Raw genomic sequence first — 24,940 nt, forward strand, 5'->3', positions numbered from 1 at the left:
ATCCTATTCTGGCCTTCATAATATGACATTTCACAGAATAAAAACAACACATATAATTCTGAATATGCTACTTATATGTGAACCTTGATTACCCCCACTATCTCCCAGGCTATGTCATATACATGCAGGTATAGAAAAAACACAATAGATTTGCAGGAATGTGATATGGGGAAAGTAAAACTGAATCTCACATGGTTTCAACATTACTGATCTAAGGTACCATTTCTTGATCAAATTTAGTCATGTTTCATTGCTAGAGCACAAAGGAGCAATCTGCTTAACACCTCCTTCTGAGAAGACCTTTTGGTATGTTATGACAGCTTCCTCATAGTGACAGAAAACTGGTTTAAGGACCAACAAATGTTTTACTACCATGGGTGCTGTGACAACATTCATATCATAGTTTCCCAGTTCTGTTTCTATAGGGAAGCTCTATTCTTTCAAATGAAACATTTGAGCAAGCCCTCTAGGAAAATTTGGTATGCCCAAGAATCTGTAACAAGTTTGTGACTGAGAGGAAGTGGTTGGTAGCATAAATGTTCACAGATTCAGCTTATAGCATCAGATCCAGGTAGTGAGCTGTCTATGGATATGTTGTCGAAGACTTTCATGGCCGGAATTACAGGGTGGTTGTATGTTTTCTGGGCTGTGTGGCCATGTTCCAGAAATATTCTCTCCTGCCGTTTCGCCCACATCTATGGCAGGCATCCTCAGAGGTTACCTCGCAACCTCTGAGGATGCCTGCCATAGATGTGGGTGAAACGTCAGGAGAGAATACTTCTGGAACATGGCCATACAGCCCAGAAAACATACAACCACCCTGTCTATGGATAGACATTTACACAAATGAACAGGCTGTATGTGTGAAGAGCAACAGAAATGCAAACATTGCTGGTATGGTGATGAGGTGATAAGTTCTGTTTTACTGATAGCGATGGTTGTTGGAGGAAGTGAGAGGAAAGGTATAGCCTAAAGTGAAGGTCAGTAGTAAATAAGCATATGAATGGTAAAGGAAGATATTGGAATGTAGTGTGATTCTGGCTGAGAATATTATATCTAGATCAGGACATAGCTTTAGATATAACTTATGCAGAGTTCTGAAATGTTAATACTATCATATTAGTGGAATGAGAACCACTCTGTATTTCATTTTTTGAAGTTAAAAATTGGTCTCATCAGCGTTTCAACCAAAATTATTGCTAATAATTTTTTCTGCTTGCTGTTAAAAAAGAAAATTCAAGGCTAGAGTTTTTATTTCCAACATGATGACTCAAACACTACTGCTATGCAAAGCGAAGCTAAGATTCAGTATTCTGAGCTAAGAGAATGTAGTAATGAGAGAAAGCTTAAGGCAAAGAAACATAAAGTAAATGAGGTGAAAACAATGTACATAAGAACAAGAATATACAGAATAATCAACTTATTTTACAATCAGTAGCAATAAACACTGAGAAGCAAGAGCAAAAAAAATCATTACAGACAAATAAGAAATCAGTAAGAGCCAACTGTTGAGAATGAACAGCTTGTCAAGTCAATCACTGAGAACACACAATTTGACAAGTCTCCAAACATTTTCATCACAAACCACCACCATAACACCTTATACAAAATGCAGGGGGCTAGAACTGCTAAGCTCTTTACAAAAACAAAAATGCACAACAAATAAAAAGAGCAATCTATTAAATATGTAAGGCAAGAACTTCCTGACTGTGAGAGCTGTTCAACAGTGGAACTCTCTGTTTCAGTGTGTGGTGGAAGCTTCTTCTTTGGGGGCTTTTAAACAAAGGCTGGATGTCCATTTGTCGGGGGTGCTTTGATTGTGCTTTTCCTGCATGCCAGGGGTTGGACTTCATGGCCCATGTGGTCTCTTCTAACTCTTATGATTATATGATCCAGTTAATGTCTAGTTTAACGGAGACTGTTATCCACTTAATCTTTTGGTAGTTTCCATGCTCAGATTCATGGTTTAAAAACACATCTGATTGGTTTTTGGCCTTGATTCTTACTACAGAAACATTGCTTCCTCAATTTAAAACCAAATCCATTCATCAGGGAACCCACTTCTCTAGTGAAAAGAGACTAGAAGAAAAATACCACAGGTATGCACACAATCTACAGTGGTCCTGCTGAGCTGCTGCAATTGTTTGTAATCCTACTTCTACACCAGTGGTTCTAAACCTGTGAGTCCCCAGGTGTTTTGGCCTACAACTCCCAGAAATCCCAGCCAGTTTGCTAGCTGTTAGGATTTCTGGGAGTTGAAGGCCAAAACATCTGGGGACCCACAGGTTGAGAGCAACTGTTTTACACAGTTTGGTTCAAAGCAACAGACGTCACTGGTTCTAAGTATATCGTGATTATAATAACATAGGTGACCTACACTGGAGAAAAATATGGAAAGGGGCCACTGTTATTCTCCCAGAACCTTCATATCTTCTGCCGATTCTCTCTCAGTGGCTTTCAGTATCAACTGACAAATCGAATTGGGAGGAAAATGCATTTTAAAGGCCATTTTAGAATATTTACTGTATTTTAATTCTGTTTCTACCACATTGTTATTTAATTGTTTTTTAACTTTTGTATTGCACCTTTTAAACTTGTTTAGTGTGGAGGGTTAGTCGCCTTGAGCCCTCATAGGGAGAAAGACTGGTTATAAAGTTAATAAATAAATACACAGAATACTCTTGCATCATATCTCAGGAAATGAAGTGACTGTATTGCTTAGATGATGATGCAAGTATTAGATGATAGTGCAAGGAGATTATTGTTCTCCTTGTAACTCCTAAAGCTTATTTTTCTTTCTAAGGCTTTTTAATATACAGGAAGCCCTTGGTATCTGTGGGACCTCTTGTGCATGGTCAGGTCCTCATTAAAAATGGAGCAGAAACAGGTGGTTAGCATGTTCCTCACCTCAGATTCAAACGTAAAGCATTGAATCCAAAGTAGGTTGAATCTAGGAATCATGAGCCCATGGATAAAGCAGGCCCATTATATTTGTGAAATAACTCACCACGATGTAGTGGCACCTAATTCTAATTCTCTTCTTCATTCACTCTGTTAGGGCAGTATTATCTCTGGACATCTCTTACTTTATCAATCATCTTATTTTGTAAATGGTTCTAAAGAGCAAAATTGTATTCAGAAAATAATTGTTATATTATTAGGCATCTGCACATTTGTTCCAGTGTATTTAGGAGCCTCATTTTTGCCTTGATTATGGCCTTAAATCAAGTGTATGATTTATTTAAAATATTTTAGCTCATTCTAATTACTATATCAATTCAAAGGTTTAACATAAACTTCATTCAGTTTGGCCATCTTACACAAAGACCTACAGTCAGTCTACTGGATTTTAAATGTGAATTAAGGGCTACAATCATAACCATATAAGGTGAATCATCAAAACAAATTCCACACCTCATATTATGATTTTTTTATTAAAACAATTTTTCTACTAATATAAAATAATGAGATGCAATATCATACTGTACTCCTTGAGAGTCCAACATTTCCAAGTTTAACACACACACTTTTACACACCTGTGCCAAATTTGCTGAAAGGATGATTGGGATTTCCAGTTGCCTTTTCTAGCTGAAACAACCTCCAAGCATCGTTCATTAAATTCTTCTCGTGCTCAGAATCAACAGCATTAACCTCTCTGTCTTTGCAGCTTTCATCAAACAGAGGACACAAGAAAAACTGGGCAAATCTACACAAAATAAAATTTTGATATTTTTTCAAATGTATGCATTGAACATACAACTATATTTTTCAAAGCTTAAAACATTACACTCATTATGAAGCATTAACTGCATGGTGTAGCACACAATTCTTTGTTCACCCAAGGAATAGATACCCACTTCTGTATTAAATTTGTTCACTTAGAGCCTGAGTGTTAGAAAAGACAGCCAACCACCCTTAAGTGGCGGCAAACATGCAATCTGTTGTACTGAATACAAACAATCGCACAAACTTTTGCCCTATGGGATTAGATCCTTATCTATTACAAAGAATGTATTACTTCTGGCTGAATGTTGTCATTCCAAGTCTCTTTGGAAGATGCCTACTACATATCAGGTGGTATCTGATATAACAAATACTGAGACTAATCCTATAAATATGACTTTAGGACACTCCCAGAAGACACTTTAGTCTTAACCCTTTGACTTATATTTACTAACTTACTCCTTTGGTTATGATCCGAAAACCTTTGTGTGGAAAAATCCTGTTTCTTCTACCAGCTCTTCCAGTTTTGCTTTGGGACATGACAGTTTATTGGTTTGACTGTTGAATTAAGAATTTGGAGACCAGAGGTCAAAGTTCCACTTGGCAATGAAAATCCAGTGAGTGACCCTGAGCAAATGTCAGTCTCTCAGCCTCAGAGAAACCTCTCTAAACAAATCTTACCAAAACAACCTTGTGATAGGATTCACTTTAGAATCATCATAAATTGGAAATGACTTCAAGACACTCAACCACATAGAAATGTTTAATGAATCTGTCTTTTAGACAGAGACATGAGTATCATCCCATATGTAATTTTTGTTGTTGTTGCTCATAAGCAGGTAGTAATGTTTAAATTCTAATGTGCAAATAATATGTCAGGAATAGTTAATATCTCAAGTATCAAAATTTGTCCCCCAAAGGACCTTGTCTACTGCTGAGGAACTCACAGCTTCTTCCCAGCTTCCTTAAGTAAGATGGAATCACAGTCTCTTATTATATCCAGTCTCTTGTCTCCACAGTTCAAATTAGAAAGTGTTTTCTTAGAGAAAGTCCTAGCTTCCCTGAACACCTAAGGCTTACTAAGATGCAAATACTGATATTTCAAATCGGACTGTAAGAGAATGTAGCGAGTAGGCTAGTTAAGAACTTATTAAATTGTGACACATCTAGCCTGAATTCTTATCTATCTTCTTACCACAGGTTTAACCTCCTTTTTTCCTTATCCTTGGTAAATCTCCTAAAATTTGGATATGAATGCTCAGAAATAGCCCCTCCCATGCATCAAGCTTCTCACTCACACTATGACAAAAGCTAGTGGGCACAAATGAGAGGCAAATCAACCCCTTCCCATATCATTTAATGAATTCCCACTAAAAATCTCCCAAGGCTGATGGCAACTGAATAGCAACTAGGGGCTGACCGCATGACTACAGTGGTCCTTCCCCCCCCCCCAACTGTCCAGACGTTTGATCAAAAGAGGCCTTCATATTAGCCCCCTGATAAATTCATTTCATTGATTCTAAAAATCTAGGATTTTAGTTTGTATTTTAAAAAAGTAATATCAACTTTATATACTAAAAAAGGAGCTCCTAAAGTGCCAAGGGATTGTTCAGCAATGTACTAAATATGTTTAACTCAGCAATGAACCCATTTGCACTAAACTGCAGCACTAGCATGAGTATGCCTTGTTTTCAACAACTATACAAAAGAAATAAGCCTTTTAAGAATAGCTGAAAGTTGAACATCTAAGCAAAAGCTTACGCTATAACAGTGAATTGTTAAACAAAGCATATTAAGTCTTTAAGCACACATCATTCTACTCTTGAATCTGTTCTCACTAAAAAACCTTTTTAACAGCACTGAAAAAGTTCATTTCATAATATGTTGCATTTTAAAGTGATTACAAATGACATGCTATGGAACCATAGATGATTAATACTCTATATAGGAATTATACTGCTAAATGATAATGGTACTCAGTCAAGGATACAAATTAATACATATACTGAATTGTTAATAGATATCCTTACCTATCCAGGGCACCTTCTAAATGTTCATGTGATACATCAAAGTAATAATTGGTGTGCTCTCCACTTGTAAAAGCATTTGAACTCCCTGCGTGTTCACTGAGAAACTGGCTGTATTCATTTTCTTTGGGGTATTTTTCAGTTCCCAAGAACAGCATATGTTCACAAAAATGGCTTAACCCAGCAATATTAGGGGGATCAGACAATGAACCTAATGGAAGAGGGGAAAATATGGAAAATGTCACCCCATTATAGAAAAGTTTCGCTTTAATAGTATTCTGTTTCTAAACAATTACAGACTACAATTTATGTAAGAGCCCATAATCTTTAGTGTAAGGAAAGCCACATAAATCAAAACAGCTCAGCAAAAGCAACGTTTTGTTGTTCTTTTTTCTAGTTCAGGGAAGAAATCACTGTTGTGACTCTGGTCTGCCAAAATTTAGCGAATAAGGTCAATCTACTTTTCTCTGTAGATAAACTATGCTTGAAGTCATTTGCTGGTAAATAACTGATTCATCTTCTCTTTTATTTGAACCTATGTGAACTGCAGTTATAATAAATACAGTATTATGAAGAGGTTGATGCTTGTGTAAATACTCCAAACATTAAAAGATTAAATAAGACATTTTAAATAATAAATAATTCTGACCAAAGGCAAAGAAAACATTCAGTCATCTTCTTATTCTATGTGTATAACACATACCAATGCACCATCTTCTGGCATACCATCCAACTACCATAAGCATTTTACGTAAGTTACCTGCTGCTAACTTTTCATAGATCATTAATAATTCTTCCCATCCTGATGTTACACTATTTCCTTTCCATGTTATCTATGTGTAGAAGGTGACACATAAAATAACTTGCCATCATAAAATATGAAACTTTTTAACAACAAGTAATTCATATAGCAACTTTTATACTACTGAGGCTAGCTCGCTAAAGATTGTGAAGCTAGCCTCACAATCCTTAGTCCCATACTCTTATGGGAATAAAAGTGTATACTGTATAATGCCATACTCTTACTGGCATATGTTCAATGTGGCATATATCTAAGATCTGCCCTGAAAACATAGAAGGCATTCAGAAAAATCAGTTCATTATAGTCCTTTCAAGCAGCAATTATCTACCTGCATTTATACAAATACATAAAAACTGACTCCTAAAATTATAAGGTTAGTGTGCTGCTATTAAGCATTGTTTAATTCATTAGTTTTAATATGTCCATCTTTAGGCCTTTATACAGTAATTCAATAAAATTTGGTTATGCTAATAATAATTAGATGCACATGATCTTACCAAAAGTAACATGACCCTTATGTCACAGAAATGTCAGTGAAACTGTAAGCAAGGTTGGGACTACAGCCTCACTTGTAAGCAGTGAAACCATTGCAAATTATTATTTTTAGTTAGTTTACCAAGTTTAAAAAATACTGATCCAATACCTATGTGTACATCAAGTGCAGCTGAAGATTTGTCTGTTGTGGGGTCACTAATAAGCATTGCCTTAATGCCATTTGCCAATTCTAGCCCACGATACTCTCGTTTATCCTCGGGTGACTTGATAACATCAAGTGCCACTCTTTTAAGAGCAGGATCATTCACTTTGTTGTCCATGTCTTGTTGAAGTCTAAAAAACACAGTAAAGGTTAAATTTTCAGTACAAATAATACAGGAGAAAAACATGATCAATATATTGTACTTCTTTAGGTGTAGAATATCCAGCTCTAAAATATATTTCAACACAGCAAGGCATGTGATTAGCCCCCTCCCCCAAAGAACAGACTCCTAATGTCCTACAGATTGCTTTATTCCTGTATTTAAAATAATATAGTATTTCTGATGCATTTTTAATCTATACATAGCTTACATTTTAGCAAAGATACTATAACAGGTAGCAGAACTGGAACAAGCTAACACCACTCTTACTGATGGAGACTGATTTATTTTCCCTTGTAGCCTACACTCATAGCCGTCAGACAAATGGAAAAAAACACCATAATACCAATACATGTTTTATTAATTAAATGAAAGCATTACATGGGATAAGTTATAAATAAAGCCAAGTACAATGCCATTGTGACACAGCAACATTGCATTTCTATGGCTCTTTGAAGCTATGAGGATTAACTGATTTACAAGAAACAGGGATTGCAGAAAAGCCACAGTGAGATGAGGAAGTAGGTTCAGATGGTTGTAGAATCAAAGCTATTCTCAAAAGACGAAGCAGAAAACAGTTTACGTCAACACCTGTCCTTGTGCGAATTAATGCAGCCACACATGAATGCTGGTCATTCTTGCTAGGGCTAACTAACTGATTACAGTATACCTTTCTGCAGAATAAAAATTATTACAATAAAGTCTTCGATATTTGTTCTTCCTACATCTTATTTTGGACTGATGACTGATCTAGACACAAGATTGGGGGAAATAAAAAGAGTAAAATCTCTGCAAAAGGTAAATTACAGGCATGCTGAGAGCCTTTTGTTCGGTTATGCCTTCCACACAGACATTTTCTTCCACATCATGTGAAATCTTTTGAACAAAATAATTAGAAATGTTCATTTCTAAATGAAAAGTGTGTCTTCTTCAACCTGTCAATTAAAAATATTTTTAACACATTGCCCTTTTGTTTTCTACACCACTCTCTTTCACCCAAGTCCCTTGTACTTTAATTTGCAAAGTGCTGAATTATTTGTTCTCAGTTCTTGTCCACTTCCTGGCAGCGATAATACAAGGCTGAAACACTGAGACAAATAAAAAGTGCATTAGCTATTTGGAGCAGAACAGCATCATATTATAACTGCCCTAAATTATTCAATTAAAAACAACAATAACAGCTCTCTGTCATCACCATTACTGTCACAACACTAAAGTCAATGAAAAAATAAGCATAGATATATCAAGATAAATATCAGCACAGAATATTTGGAATGATTCTATTTATCAAAAAAACTTAAGTGAAAGACAGACAACCAACAAATATTTTAAGAGAAAGCAAAAACATACCAAAAATCATGTGCTTTGTGTATGTTTTTGTGTGGCTGTGCTTCTATTTCAAAACCAAGCTACATAGCAAATGAAAACTACAGTCAGTCTTTCACAATCACTGGGTTAGGGGTACAGAGCCCTGTGGATGTACAAAAATCATGAATAAAAACACTATTTACCTTTCTTGGAATCTCTAGTTTCTCCTGCGTAACTCTATGGTCAACTTCCAATGGAAATCGATCATATAGTTGCACCAGAGGACATAGTTGTTCCTAGATCATTTTAATCACATCTTCAAAAGTCAAGCCTGCAAAGGTGGACAGCCCAGGACATATTCAGAACTGTATTCTGTTTTCACATTTCAATGCCCAAAATTGACAATTACTTTCTAAGTATACTATAAAGAACACTTCTTAACCTGCATATATTGTGACACATAAGGTTTCCAGTTTTGACAGTTTCCATATAACTATGGCAGAAGAGACCCATCCGTTCAGACAAGAGCCAATTCAGTTTCTACGCTGAAAAAATAACCTACCAAAAAAAATTTATATTCTCTAATCAATTTCCTAGCAGCCATAGATCTGACACCTATAGTGAATCAATGCTCTCTATTTACACTTTAGAATTTGCTAAACGGTTTGCACTAGTATTAACTTTCCCAAATATTTTATAAAAACATTTACTTAAAATACACCATAGTAAAAAAAAAAACCATTACAAGACAAAATGAGGCAGAGTTAGGCTGCCATTACAAATAGAAAATGACAACGACTGCCAGAAAGATTATTACGAAGAGATTAGTGGTGAAAAGATAGGAGGTTTGTGTGCTACCTAAAAGTAGGATATATGTATTCTTAAAAGGTCTACACCAAAGTCACAGAAGGGTCATTGCCACAGCTCACCATAGTTTTAAGGAGAGATGAAAATAGACACCTAGAAACAGATAGCCATGACTGTGTTGACCTTAGGCTGGAGATTCCTAAGTTGGGACTCTCACTGGTGTACTGCTTCCCAGTAAATTCAACAAGATGACTAAGAACTGATATTGGCGATTTGTGGTCATGAACAATTTTAGAACTCCTGTTAGGACTATCTTGACTCAAGCAACTCAGAGCTTCATGGCTTCTACAGCAAATATGAGTCTCTCCCAGTTTATTTTGGAGGGTTACTTTTTCGGCTTTATGTTTTGCACTACTAAGGATTTTCTGGTGATCTGATAATTTGGCACATACAGATTTAAGTGACACAACAGAAGGCCATTAGAACAATCAGTACCAGGAAATGTATATTGTTTAATAAAGCACGACAGATTCCTTAGACAATGCATAGCTGCATAGAATGATTGACAGAATCAATCTCCAGTATAGTTCTATAGTCTCATATAGTTCTAAAGTAAGTTACTAGGAAGTTCTGATCTGTATTTTATTTTAAGTGAACTAGATTTTATTTATTTATTTATTTATTTATTTATTTATTTGCAACATTTATACCCCGCCCTTCTCACCCGAGGGGACTCAGGGTGGCTACAGAAATTGGCAAAATTTAATGCCCAAAAGTGCAATCATAAAAGCAAATACATAGATGTATGTTGTATGTTGTGTTTGTACTATCTGTTCTTGATAAGGCCAACCTGCTAATCAATAAATTGTTATTGTTGTACTAGGAAGCTCTGGGAAAGAAAATGGGTTAAATGCAAGTAACAAAAATATTATGCCAAATCCGAATAAGAATGCTGGAGAGTCCGCAGGAATCAGAGGCAATAAGAGAGCAGGAAACAAAGTACACAGTATGATGATGATTATGTCCTGTTTAGAAGGCAAGTCCTGGCTCTTTTCCCTCTGCTATTAGGGACCCCAAAAAAAGATCAAGGAGTCTCACTAGATTGATTCATACTTTTATAACTCTGAGGATCAAGTAATTAATGGTCTTCCACGTGACACTGCTACTAAGCCTAACTATAGCTAAAGTAGGGACATCATTGCTTACTTCCTGTGGAGAGATGATAACAGGTAAGTGTCTAGACACAATTAAATTCAAGGATAATTTATTTTAAGCCCCTCGTAGCTTGTGTCCAACATTATCTCTTTAGGAGTCTCCTCTCTGTATGACCCACATAGTACCTAGTATTTCCAGTTCCTTATTTCCTCACTGAAGGAAATGAAAGTAACAGAAGCTAATGGGTTACATGCAGTGTTATCATACTGAAGTTCAGGAATCACTTCCCACAAGATCACAAATGTGTATGTATAATGGCAATCTGGAAGAACTGCATCGTTATTTTATATACTGTAGTGTGTGGGCAGGAGATAATTTGTTGTGCAGGGATTGTGATTCCATTATTAGACTATGGGGGTTTGCTGAATTCAGAGCTATTGTGTTCTAACTTATATGTTTACTATAAGCCACAATGAGTTTAGAAAATGTCAAAAATAACCCAAACGAAATTGTGGGATATATAAGTAATATACAAAAGTGAACAGCAATTGTGCTGAAACAAGAGACAATTGAGAGAAGAGCCCAAAGACAAGAAAGCCAAAGCATAGCAGCTAGAATGTTATTCCTTTAGTTGTTAAGAAAAATCTAGACACAAAAAAACAAATTAAAAAATTACAGGACTCGTTCATTCATACTGAAGTTAACAGGCAGAGTATCTTTGTCTGATTTGGCCTCTAAACTGCTACAGTAAATTTAGCCAGAGCATCATGATGACAATTTTAACTCATAGCTGAAACTCATCCCTATAGAGTAAAAATAATAACACCTGTAATGAAAAGTATGTGGCAAACTATAGTATAAGCAGAAGATCTAATATTGTTGGTCAGAAATACAATACCCATACTTGATAAAAACAGATACAGTATTCCTACTGAATCCTCTGTGCCCCATAACATACTATCAGATGCATAATTCCCATCATATAGAAATCATCATGGTACAACATCTCACCTCTTCTATAATGAAGATAAAACTGAGATCTGTAGGGGGTTTCATTGATCTTACTACTCTCTGATAAAGGTAAGATATTAAGTCTGAGGCCATTCCTTAACCTAGTTTTTGTTCTAATCCTTCCTCTGCATATTCCCTGTTCATCTTGAAAAAGACCCTTGAACAGAGAGTGAAGATGAGGGTTGAGATTATGACATATTTCTTAAAGTGAGAGTGACATTTAAAGCACACCAGCCAATAATAGGCACTTTCTTTTTCAGTACTGAGAGTAATTTCAACTACATACAGAGCTGCTAAAAACAACCGTATTTTGTTTTTGTACTTTTTACATTATTCACTTTTATATTATTCATGATAGAATACAAAAGCTCATTATACTTGGAAAACACCTCCGGCATTAATCCTCCAGTTTGAGAAGGAATATTTACCTTAGACTGAAGCATCATTTATGTCTCTAACATTTAAAAATCTCTGCAGTTGGAAAATTACAGTGTGAATTGCATTAAATGTATTGCCTGGAAGTCCCTGACTATAGTAATACCATATAGAAAAGTAGAGTGAAAGAATCTTCGTAGAAATTACTTGCTTTAAGTATTACAGTTTGAAATCTATAATATTTGTAAGATTGAAGTTCCTTTACAGACTCTAGTAAAATTATTTATGTCATTTTTATTCAGAGTATTTATGCTTAACTCCTTAGCTACAAAGGTCTTAGAGCAGCTTACATATTGTTAATTTGACAGGTCTATGCCCTCAAGGCTTACAATCTAAATAGGACATGACAGACAAGGAAAGGGGGATGACAGTGTGGGAAGGGATTAAGTTCAGCAGATACTACCTCTTTTTCTCTCCTAAATCAAGGCAGTGGCAGCTGGAATGAGGGAAGGTCTTTTATCTGTTTTTGGGCCTAGACATGATGGGAAACTTGCAAAAATGCTTTCAAACGCTTAGTGTGTTATTCTTTCCACTAAAGTAATAAATTCTTTTTTTAAAAAAACCACAGTAATCCAACAATTTGGTTTTGCTCAATTTTAGAATCTCCAATTCAGTTCTAATTTAAATATCATGTTAAAGTAGGGAAAGAACTCTTAAAAGTGGGATAATTTTACTAAAATTAAAATCTTTGTGTCATCTTTAGCATGTTATAACAAAGCCATGACTCAACCACATTTCTGCTTTCCTTTCATCTAATTTATACATAAACAGGCTTTTAAAGCATTCCAGTTCCCACCTTTGGTGGCAAAGAGACTGTTTTGCTGGAAGTTCTCCAGCAGAAAGAAATTAAACATGTAAGTTTTCCAAAAATGGAGACCTCGTATTGAATCAACTCCATATGTTATACTACTACCACTTATACAGCCAAGAAAGCCCCAGAATCTGTTTTATAGCAATTTACTTTTGTGTTCATGAACACACTTGGGAACCGTGGACCTATTCATTCCTCTAGGACCAAATACTGTACAAGCGTGGAACAGTCAGGATCATCTTGTATTTATAGCAACTAAACACCCACCTGCTGTGATCCAGATAATGAGATCAATTAATTTCCAGTTCAGTGGAAACTGCCTTTCCTGTGGAGTTATGACTTGGCACTGTAAAACCTTTCCTCCCAATCCTGTCTCTTAAGGTTGCTTAACCAAGAAGGAAACTACTTACCACAACCTGGTGGCATGCCACACAAATGTCACAAGGAACTGGCTTTCATCAACGAATCCCAAAACGTATTTCGGTTGAACCATGGTACATAAACAAAAGATATCTTCATATATTCTGGGGCTGCTCAATAAATAATATTAGCTAACTGTGGATTAGTTAGTGCCGTTACACAGGAAATGTTTATGATGAGGCATACTCTGGGGATGGAGGTTTCAGCTGTTTCCCACATAACACATGTGGCCCATGCAACTCGTTCTGAACTAAATAACAACAATGTGGGAAGGAATTATAGATTTGACTGTATCTAAAAATTAAATGCATACTGCTAAACTGTTCCTTACGGCTTTTAAAATAATTTGAAGAAAGACTAATGTCATAAGAGCTTGTTTCCATTAGCAATTCCATGTGCTTGTTATTAGAAGTAACAGGACACAAAGTGGTACGGAATATAATAAATCACAATAGCGTTAAAATGTAAGCTTAGTCATGACAATGCTTAAAAGATGCATGAAGTTTAGTCACCTGGGCATGCTAGATGTATCATTGCTATGGTTAAACACAAAACAGGAAGTGCATCTCATGAAACTTGTCTGAAAGATTAAACAGGAAAGATGCTAATGATATCCAAACTACTGAATGGTAAAAGCAAAATTAAGCATGGTTGAAGGAAAGATCACAGAAACTGCACTCTGGGATAGGAGGAAACTGTGCAAATGCAAAGGAAAACTGCATGACAATTCTGAAAATATGTTTTTCCCTGTTATTTATTCATGATACTGCAACAAACATTGGGTGTAATCACATATCACAACAGGCCAGAGATTCATAGAAATGCTGGCTTATTTCAGCAGAGTGCTGCTTTATACAGGCAGTCCCCAAGTTACAAACAAGATAAGTTCTGCGGATTTGTTCTTAAGTTGAATTTATTTTTAAGTAGGAATAGGTACATTTTTAAGTGTAACTCCAACCAAATGTTTGTGTGTGTGTTAGATAGCATAGGGAAGTCTTAACACCCCTGTGGTGTCTGTTTTGCAGTACCTGTCTGTGCCCCTGTTCAGAAGATTGTACCTCACTTTCTGTCCCTGTGACAATTGGATTTTGAAAAACCCTTTTCCTCATGATAACTCTTCCAGGAGTGAATTTCCCTTCTTACAGGTAGATTTCTCTCACTTCCTGTTGTCTTAACTATGATCGTTTGTAAGTCAGAGGTTTGTAACTCGGAGACTGCCCATTATTGCTAAACGGCTCCAATTTGTAGCATGCAAAGAATAAACCCTAAATTCTCTCTTTAACAGCTGAAATAAACTCAAAAAAGGTAGCTAGCTACCGTGTTTTGTATGACATGACAACCAAGTCACAAAATTAAATTGTTAAAAAATCATAGGAGCAATGAAGCATTGTACACCAGCCTGATGCTTGCTCATGACAGGCCACATTTCCGCAGATCCCTTGGGTTGTCATGTCATGTGAATTCACCCACTGACAAAGCCCAATGTTCTCAAACAACCCCTTTATGGACAAATATAACGCAGATATGCAGGTGTTTGCAAATGCTGGACTAACAAGGCAGATTTACTGTGTCACATGGGGGCTTTATTTGCAAATGAAGAACCTGAGATTGCAATCTCATATCAACACAAAATGACTTAGCTACATCCCTTGTTGACTGTCAAATGTCATTCAGAGGTCAACACTTTTCTCTATGTTATGATGAATTCCATCTGCCAGCAGCAGAAACCATAATACTTTCCCTGATACTGAAGAAATAGAAGTTTCGCATCTTGCCAAAGCATGTTGACTATTTTGTAAATCACTTCAATCTTGGATATATTCCGAAGATATAAACAAAGGAGACGCTACAGCAACCTTAGCAATTGCTATCCTGCCACATTTAATATGTAAACAGGAACACCCTCCCCCTTTTTTTCTTCTTCTGGTCTATATCACTAGCATTTATCTTCTTTTTCTATAGAATTTTTACTAAAGAAAGGAAAATCATAAAATGAGCTTTGACTTTCTTATACATTTATCTTGCTTCTGCTTTTCCTGTAATATCATTTATATTCTGAGCTTGTATTTCTTCAGAATTTCTGGTCCTATTTACTTCTGATTCATTTTTACAGTCTTATTTATTCTGATATGGGGCAAGCTACTAGAGGATTTCAATGACAGAAGCGGGAAATACTGTAGACAAAAACTAAACATAGCGACATCATTTAGAAGTACTTGTCATCACAATTCTGATTCTTTAATGAACTTGTCACTAACAAGAGTTTCCACGACTCACATTAGTGGATATTTATCAAAGCAAAGCAGCTGCATGATTCTCAGCTCAAGAATGGAAAACGGAATGTCAGTGGGCAACAAAAGAGATTTTAAGATGGGCTTAAAGCTAACTTTTAAAAAATTGGCATAAACACAGGGAACTGAAAATCCCTAGAACTCAAGCCTTCTAACTGGAGGTCAGCTGTTACCAACAGCAATGTGGATTTTAAGGAGGAATGAATATAAGACGAAAGGGAGAAATGTGCCAAGAGGAAGGCGCATCAATCAAACCCTTGTCGTGACCACCTTCCACCTGAAAACCTATGCCCTCATTGTAATAGATTATGTGGCTCCAGAATAGGTGTCACAGACCAACTGCCAAGACTCTACCCTTAGAAGACAACCATACTCAGCCACAAGAGATCACCTCTGGTATAGTAGTAGGATATTTATCAACAGGAACATAAAATATATTGGCCCGTGTTTCCATTCTGTAAACATATTACTATTTTTCAACAGACCATGCAGTAATATGGTCTGAATGACTGTACTCTGTCTATCAACTGCTTTAAATAGTGTTGGCATCCTTACCCTCAAATTCTCCAAAATCCAAACATTTCAGAGGGTGGCTGAGATAGCGACACCTTCAGTATTTGAAACATAAATAAATTTTGTGTTTAGACTTTGATCCCATCTCCAAGTTATTTCATTATGTTCAATGAGACATTGGTATTCCCTGGGATTTGGTTCCAGGAGGTCCAGTGGAAATCAAAATCTGTGGCTTTTCAAGTCCCATTACATACAACAGCATGATAAAATGTTCTCCCTTCAATAAAATGGTGAAATTAAGATCATTTTCGATTTTGGGGGGAATATTTTTGAAGCCATGGATGATAGGATTGAGGGATGTAGAATCCGTAGATTAAGAGCCAACTGTATTGCCAAGGGAGCATGAAAGGGACCATGGCCCAAAATGCAAAAAAAAAAAATAATAATCTAAAATCCAAAACACTTCCAGTTCCAAGAATTTTAAATAAGAGATACTCAACTTGTACTCTTAATTGTTTTGCCTTTCTTAACTGTGATTAGCTAATAACTACTGTCAGACAAATAAATCCTCAAATATAAAACACAGTATGATGCATCTAAGATATGAAAGGAGTAACTATAAAGATTTTAATTGTTCCATTCATCACCTGAATGTTACCTTTCAGGTCTAAAGAGGACCATTTTAACTATTAATGAATTCAATTATTTTTAAAATAAAGCATTTTCTTACAAAATTTCTATAACTGATGTCTGACTATGGTTCATAACAAATGGGCAATGGGGAGGGGGGTTAGAGAAAATCCAGCTAGTTTGTAATTTAACACACAGGAATCAAGCCAGGGTACAAGAAAGGGTGTGCTATATTTAAGAGCAGCCTAGGTACACATCTATGCATACAGAGTCATAAAGATTCAGAAAATAATTCTGACTATTTTTAACATTTGCTAGCTGATAATCTCCTCTAATGGGCTGAAAAGGGAATGAGGAGAAAGAGGGAATAATGGAGGTGCACTGTAAACTCACCCACTGACTGGTAATGCACAACCAGTGATTTTACGATGAGACAAGGAAACGGGTCCTAGAGATAATAATCTTGACTATATAATCAGCAAAAAACAAATAAATAAAGGCATATAGAACATGCCAAAGAAGGGTGGGAGGCTGCACAGATCCACCCATGAACTAGTCCTCTAACAAAAACCAGATATTTTCTTGATGGAGGTTCAACATCCCATATTGCCCAACTAAAAAGATGAATCTGATTATTTTTATTTTATAAATAGCAATCCCTCTAGTGTACGAGGGATCACAGAGTGACACAAACTAGTTGCCTGAAAAACAAAGAAAGTGTGTGCTTCTTTTTTCAATAGGCTATTTCTTCTAAGGTATAAATTGATGTAGAATCTCAAAATTAAAAACAATGATGCCTCTGCACTTGATACTGTGTCTATATACACACAGAATATATTAAGATAAAGGTGCTGACGTTTTAAAGAATATTTTCTAGTTCAGAAAAGGAGCAAAACCAAAAAGGACAATTATATTAGAAACATTTCCACATGTCACCAAGTTTGAAAACACTATGATTGTTTCTTCTCCCCATTCAGTCATGTCCCATGTTTAGCATCAAATACAAGTCCTTCTCTCCTGCCAAAATGGAGAAACAGAACCACTGTTTTAATCTCCCAACTTACTCCACTCTCACATTTTCACATTGTGAAAAGTTTTCAGTTAGCTCAGCAGATGTTTGTCATTACCTGAGGCCCACAATATTCCAACTGTAAAGAAAGCTCTCAAAAGATTCTCCACTGGCTGAAACAGAATAATAATGAAAAGCACTTGAGATCCTTGTCACTTTCAGAAAAATGCTGCTTTAGATTCTGTGCAAAAGATCCTGTGGAACTAGATTCTAGAGTGTGCTATAGCAGAACAAAACTTAAATGCATCAAAGGGTGTTTCTAATTCTATATTCAGGCAGTCCCCAAGTTACGAACATGGTAGGTTCTGTAGGTTTGTTCTTAAATTGAATTTGTATGTAAGTCGGAACAGGTACATGTCTTAAGTGTAACTCCAGCCAAAGATATATATTTTAAAGCTTTGGATAGCACAGGGATGAGTTAACACCCCTGTGGTGTTTCTTTTCCTGTCTGTGCTCCTATTCTGTTCCTGTGATAATTGCATTTTGAAAAATTTGGCCTGTTGTAGGAACAAGGATTGGTGGTAAAGCTTCAATGGAGGCACCTTTCAGGAGTGAATTTCCCTTCCAAGATGTAGATTTCTCTCACTTCCTATTGTCTCAGCCTCGTTCTTAACTACGAGTCATTTGCAAATCGGATGTTTGTAACTTGGGGACTGTCTGTACTAGATTAGACTAATTGTTTGCCTTTATTGAATCCCCATTTATCATAGTCCCATAGGAAATCTTCTGCAGTCATTTATTCCAAATAGTTAACACTTTCTTAGCTAACTACCACACCTGGCCATTTTTGCTACTCACTACTGAAAACCAATCTAAACTTTAAAAATCTTGCCACCACACAGTAGTGGAAACTTATGCAACCTGATCCCATGTATGTTTACAGTAGAGTCTCACTTATCCAAGCTAAATGGGCCAGCAGAAGCTTGGATAAGCGAATATCTTGGATAATAAGGAGGGATTAAGGAAAAGCCTATTAAACATCAAATTAGGTTATGATTTTACAAATGAAGCACCAAAACTTCATGTTATACAACAAATTTGACAGAAAAAGTAGTTCAATACGGAGTAATGTTATGTTGTAATTACTGTATTTACGAGTTTAGCACCAAAATATCATGATATATTGAAAACATTGACTACAAAAATGGCTTGGATTATCCAGAGGCTTGGATAAGCGAGGCTTGGATAAGTGAGACTCCACTGCATTTGCAAGTCCAAGTGTACATGGCATGGTTTACATATCTTTTAACTACACTGACACATGTATCTTCAATTTGAAAGCCAGGTATGCTTCATTTTTCACCTAATTTTTGTTTGTGTTTTGAGTAACATAGTAGCAAACAAGTTCCTTATATGTCCAGGTTCTTCTATTATTCGTAATATGTCTATATCAATTGTTGCTTCACCTGTATTCAAGTGTGAATTTTGAGTAAAGGCTAAATCCTACTGAGTTTGACATGCATATTTTCAACCATTAGTGGCACTGCCCTAAACACATCAGATTTGCAGCCTTGGTGAGTTCACTGGTGCTTACTCCCAGATAAACAGGTGAAGGTTTGCAAACTCCCCAAACACATGTCCCAAAAAGACATGCAACCAGATATCTATAAGGAAAACAACATTTGGCATGTCAAACCCACATTTGTTGAAAGGAACCGGAGTACTGTAAAAGATGTTTAGTTCATTTTCCTTATATATGATGTTGGACTACCCGTTAAGCTTCATTAATGGTGCACTTAAGTCTACATGACAGACATAGAAGCATGAAGTAATTCATTATAAGAAAAACAGTATCTGATAAGCTTGTTATGTACTGCAAGAAAGTACTTTCCCATAACCCCACAGGAAAGCGAATACTGCCAACACATACAGACTCATCACACTCTAAAGAAAAAAAATGAAAATGTAATGTGCCTCCATAGCCACAGATTCTGCCTTCATTGATTTCACCAACCACTGCTTGAAAATATTTTCAAAAAATGTTTTCCAAAAAGCAACAATTGATTTTGTCATTTTCTATAAGGGATGCCATTTTACTGCACTGTTGTATAAAATGGGACTTCAGCATCCACTAAGGGTGCATCTACACTGAGGAATCAATCCAATTTGACACCACTTGAACTGACATGGCTCAATGCTATGGACTCCTGAGAGTTGTAGAGTTGGTAAGGCTCCAGCACAGTTGGGCAGGGAAAGCTGAGGAACTTGGAAAACTACAACTCTCATGAGTACATCGCATTGAGTCCTGGCACTTAAAATAGTGTGAAACTGTGTTTATTATTATTATTATTGTGTTGTCGAAAGCTTTCATGGCCTGAATCACTGGGGCCCCTTCTACACTGGCATGTAAAATCCAAATTATCTGCACTCACAGCAACACATTGTTATTATTATTATTATTATTATTATTATTATTGTCACAACGACGTTGTATGACACAGCAAACAAGATAGATATGCTGGATTTCATATCACATTATTATTATTATTATTATTATTATTATTATTATTATTATTTGAAACACAACAAGATGAGTCCACAGCAGACACTCTGCTGGCTGCTGTATTGGCTCACATGTTGGACACTTCCCAAGTGTCTAGGACTATGTGGTGTATCGGCAAATAATGTGTACAGATCCCAGTAAGGTGGCGTTCTGCAGCTGGCAGGTGGTAATTTTGTCAGCACCGATTGTGTCTAAGTGCAGGCCAAGGTCTTTAGGCACTGCACCCAGTGTGCCGATCACCACTGGGGCCATCTTGAATGGCTTGTGCCAGAGTCTTTGCAATTCGATCTTTAAGTCCTCATATCATGTCAGCTTTTCCAGCTGTTTTTCTTCAATCCTGCTGTCCCCTGGGATTGCAACATTGACAATCCACACTTTGTTTTTTAACACAATAGTGAGGTCAGGAGTATTGTGCTCCAAAACTCTGTCTGTCTGAATTCAGAACTCCCAGAGTTGCTTGACATTATTATTATTATTATTATTATTATTATTATTATTAAATTATACCCCGCTTATTCTCTCTGCAAGGAGACTCAAAGCAGCTTACATTAAAAGAATTTCAGAATAATTCAAAATCTACAAATATATAAACATTAAAAACAGAATAAAGTACCATGGGTATTTTAAAAAATCAGTTAAAATAAATAAACAAATAAATACTCAAACTAAAAAAACCACAGTGTAGATCAGGCATGGGCAAACTTCGGCCCTCCAGGTGTTTTGGACTTCAACTCCCAGAAATCCTAGTAAGTTTACTTGCTTTTAAGAATTGTGGGGATTGAAGTCCAAAACACCTGGAGGGCCAAAGTTTGCCAATGCCTGGTGTAGGGCCCTTCCAAACAGACCCTATATCCCAGGATCTGATCCCATATTTTCTATTTATCCCAGATTATTTGGCAGTGAAGACTTGTATAATCCAGTTTAAAGTAGAAAACCTGGGATCAAATCCTGGGATACAGAGCCTGTCTGGAAGGGCCCATAGATGCACCACCTTCAGTCCCAGGATTCACAGTCGGCCTTCCACATATTATAATAATTATTTTATTTTTGTATGCCGCCTCCATCTCCACAACGGGGACTCGGAGAGGCTCACTCGGGGACAAGCCCAATACAAATCACATAACATCATAATATCAAACAGTTCCACATTCACAGATTAGGCACCCATAACAAGAATTTTTTTTAATCCCCAAAGCAAATGTTGATTCAACTATTTGATGTAAAGGACAACATTTTAAATAAATAAGCCTCGAACATCCATAGATTTTAGGTCTTGTGGATCCCAAGGCCCCAATGGATTTGGAACAGTTGCCTCTGAGGGCCCTTTCACACAGAATATAACCCAGAATATCAAGGCAGATAATCCACAATACGTGTTTTGAACTGGATTATCTGAGGCCTCTTCCACACAGCTGAATAAAATTCCACATTTTCTGCTTTGAACTGGAATACATGGCAGTGTGGATTCAGATAACCCAGTTCAAAGCAGATATTTTCAGACTTGATACAGGACTGCCTGGAACAAGCCTGGGTTATCTGAGTCCACACTGCCATATACTGTATTCCAGTTCAAAGCAGATATTGTGGGATTTTCTGCCTTGATATTCTAGGGGCCCTTCCACACAGCCATATAACCCAAAATTATCAAGGCTGAAAATCCTACAATATCTGCTTTGAACTGGGTTCTCTGAATCCACACTGCCATATATTCCAGTTCAAAGCAGAAAACGTTGGATTTTATTCAACTGTGTGGAAGGGCCCTGAGTCCACATTGCCATATAATCCAGTTCCATATGGATTTATACAACTGTGTGGATGGGGCCTTAGTTACCAAGTTATTCTGCTTGAGATCGGCTTCTCCTCAGAAAACATGACTCGCAGGAAAAAAAACACGCGTCAGAAAGGGAGGCGGAGGCGACAACGTACTCATTCGCCTCCAAGAGTGATCACTGACTTCCTCCTTCTTTGCAGCTCTACAACTTATTCAGTCCTGGCACAACCGCATGGTTTATGCCCAGAGACAGGGCCACACAGCCACAGAACCCTGAATATCAAGGCAGATTATCCACAATATCCGCTTCGAACTGGATTATCTGAGTCCGCACTGCCATATAATCCAGTTCAATTGGGATTTTATACAGCTATGTGGAAGGGCCATAAGGAGATTGAGGAGACCCCTTTCCTTCGCCCAATTCTTCCTGCAGAGAAGAAGGAGAGGCCACTTCACCCTCCAACCCTTTCGCCTTCATAGCAGCTAGTGCTGATTCACCAGTCCCGAAAACAACCCTGTTACACAACGACGAAGGAAATACAACACACAGAGAGGCATACACGGTACACACACCCCAATCCCATCTCGGCCCGCCGCGACTCTACCCAGTCAGGAAGGAAGGCTGTTTGTTGCTGCTGTTGCTGAGGCACCGCGAAGGGACGAAGGAGGAAAGGCCTGAGGGAGACTTCGGAGGAGGGAGAGGGCAGCGGAGCCTGGCTGAGGAGACGCAGAGAAGCCGGGAGAGCCCTTGCCGCATATCTCTCGGCCCTGCCTGCCTGCTTACTTACTACCGCCGGCGCCCAAGCCCGGCCTACTTGGGCCCGCCCCGCCCTCAGCCGCTCCTCCTCCTCCCAGGCGCCATTTTCTTCCCTCGCCTCTCTTCGTCGCCCAATGGGAGGCCGCGCCCTCAGCCTGCGCCTCAGGAAGCAGCGCGCCTCTTTCTCACCTCAGGGAACAGCGCCTGCAGCAGGCCTGGGCAAACTTCGGCGCTTCAGGGGTTTTGGACTTCAACTCCCACAATTCCTAACAGCCCTACGGGCCGTTAGGAATTGTGGGAGTTGAAGTCCAAAACCCCTGAAGCGCCGAAGTTTGCCCAGGCCTGGTCCCAGGGTTACAAACATCCCCAGGCACGTAGCCAGAAAAAAAATCGGGAGAAGTTGAAACCTCCCCCCCCCCCCCCCCAGATGACTTTTGAGGCCAGCGTCTCCTGATCTGGCACCAGATCTCAACAAGGCCCTGAAATCACCACCATTGTGCAGATTCTTCACAGGTAAAATAATAATAATAATACAGTAATAATAATAATTTTATTTTTATACTCCGCCTCTATCTCCCCAAAGGGGACTCAGGGCGGCTTACATGTGGCCAAGCCCGAATAAAAACAATCTATATATATAAAAGAGTGATGGCATCAGGGCAGCGGACAAAACAACAAAAGTACAGGCCCCCAACCTCGAAATTTGACAACACAACCCATCATCCATGCCTCTAGGTTGATACAACGAAAAGAAAAGAAAAATAAAGTCCTAATTAGAGGGAGAGCAATAATTGTTTTTATCCAATTGCTGCCAGTTACAAGGCTTCTGCCCACTTGGTCTCCTAGCAACCTACTCAGCCCAGGGGACAGGCAGACTTAGGCCTCACTTAGGCCTCTTCCACAGATTATCTGATTTTAACTGGATTATATGGCAGTGCAGACTCAAGGCCCTTCCAGACAGCTATATAACCCATTTATAATCTTATATTATCTGCTTGGCACTGGATTATCTGGACTGCACACTGCCATATAATCCACTTCAGTGTTCATTTTATACAGCTGTGAAAAAGGGGCCTCACAGATGGCCATCCAATATCTGCACAATAATAATACACATCGAATCATAGCATCAGACAGTTAGGAAACACCCCTAAAGACCATCCAGCCCAACCCAATTCTGCCATGCAGGACACAAGCCAAGCACTCCCAACAGATGGCCACCCAGCCTCTCAATACTAATACTAATAATAATAATAATAACAACAACAATAACATACAATAACATACAATCCTAAGGTTTGGAGTGACCCCTAAGGATCATCCAGATCAACTTCCTTCTACCATGCAGGAGGACACAATCTAAGCACTCCTGACAGATGGCCATCCAGCCTCTACATAATGATGATGATGATGATGATGATGATGATGATAATAATAATAGAGGCATAGAATCCAAGAGTTTGGAGAGACCCCTAAGGGCCATCCAGCCCAACCCTTTCTACTATGCAGCAGGACACAATCCAAGCATTCACAACACATGGACAACGTATAAATGCTATACAATACTACACAGGGACATAGACCCTCTCTACCCTCACCACTTTCACAGTACACAAATAACCAAATGCATACTAAACATAAGGACAACCACACAACAGACATTCAATACCACCACTACCTCAACAAGTTCTCACCGACACCACCAGACAACGCCACAGCAACGCGTGGCCGGGCACAGCTAGTAGCAATATAAAACACAATAATAATAATAATAATAATAATAATAATACAGTAGAGTCTCACTTATCCAACACTCGCTTATCCAACATTCTGGATTATCCAACGCATTTTTGTAGTCAATGCTTTCAATTGTGATATTTTGGTGCTAAATTCGTAAATATAGTAATTACTACATAGCATTACTGCGTATTGAACTACAGTAGTGTCTCACTTATCCAACATAAACGGGCCGGCAGAACGTTGAATAAGTGAAAATGTTTGATAATAAGGAGAGATTGTCTAACATCATGTTAGAAAACAAATATGATA

At 37.6% G+C, this 24,940-nt stretch overlaps 1 protein-coding gene and 1 long non-coding RNA gene across 5 annotated transcripts in view; one reads left to right on the plus strand and one right to left on the minus strand.

Annotated features, from left to right (window-relative positions):
- Positions 1 to 22,987, minus strand: part of ide (insulin degrading enzyme) — an 86,118-nt gene extending 63,131 nt beyond the window's left edge. Inside the window, exons 1-4 of one of the 4 annotated variants that reach the window (XM_062976148.1) lie at positions 22,740 to 22,987; positions 7,197 to 7,381; positions 5,755 to 5,962; positions 3,538 to 3,707 (exon numbers count right to left, since the gene is read on the minus strand). In XM_062976148.1, the coding sequence (XP_062832218.1) occupies positions 3,538 to 3,707; positions 5,755 to 5,962; positions 7,197 to 7,381; positions 22,740 to 22,891 (715 nt within the window). In that variant the 5' untranslated portion in view covers positions 22,892 to 22,987. Of the gene's footprint in view, positions 1 to 3,537; positions 3,708 to 5,754; positions 5,963 to 7,196; positions 7,382 to 11,691; positions 11,870 to 22,707 lie in introns of those variants that run through there. The other 3 variants (XM_062976147.1, XM_062976149.1, XM_062976151.1) reach the window with 3 other exon arrangements.
- Positions 22,988 to 23,236: 249 nt separating this feature from the next.
- LOC134297734 (uncharacterized) overlaps positions 23,237 to 24,940 on the plus strand; it is a 30,449-nt gene continuing 28,745 nt past the window's right edge. Inside the window, exon 1 of the long non-coding RNA XR_010004596.1 lies at positions 23,237 to 23,404. This is a non-coding gene — a long non-coding RNA (uncharacterized LOC134297734). The remainder of the gene's footprint in view (positions 23,405 to 24,940) is intronic.

Source organism: Anolis carolinensis, chromosome 3 (assembly GCF_035594765.1).
Source record: "Anolis carolinensis isolate JA03-04 chromosome 3, rAnoCar3.1.pri, whole genome shotgun sequence".
Classification (NCBI taxonomy): Eukaryota; Metazoa; Chordata; class Lepidosauria; order Squamata; family Dactyloidae; genus Anolis; species Anolis carolinensis.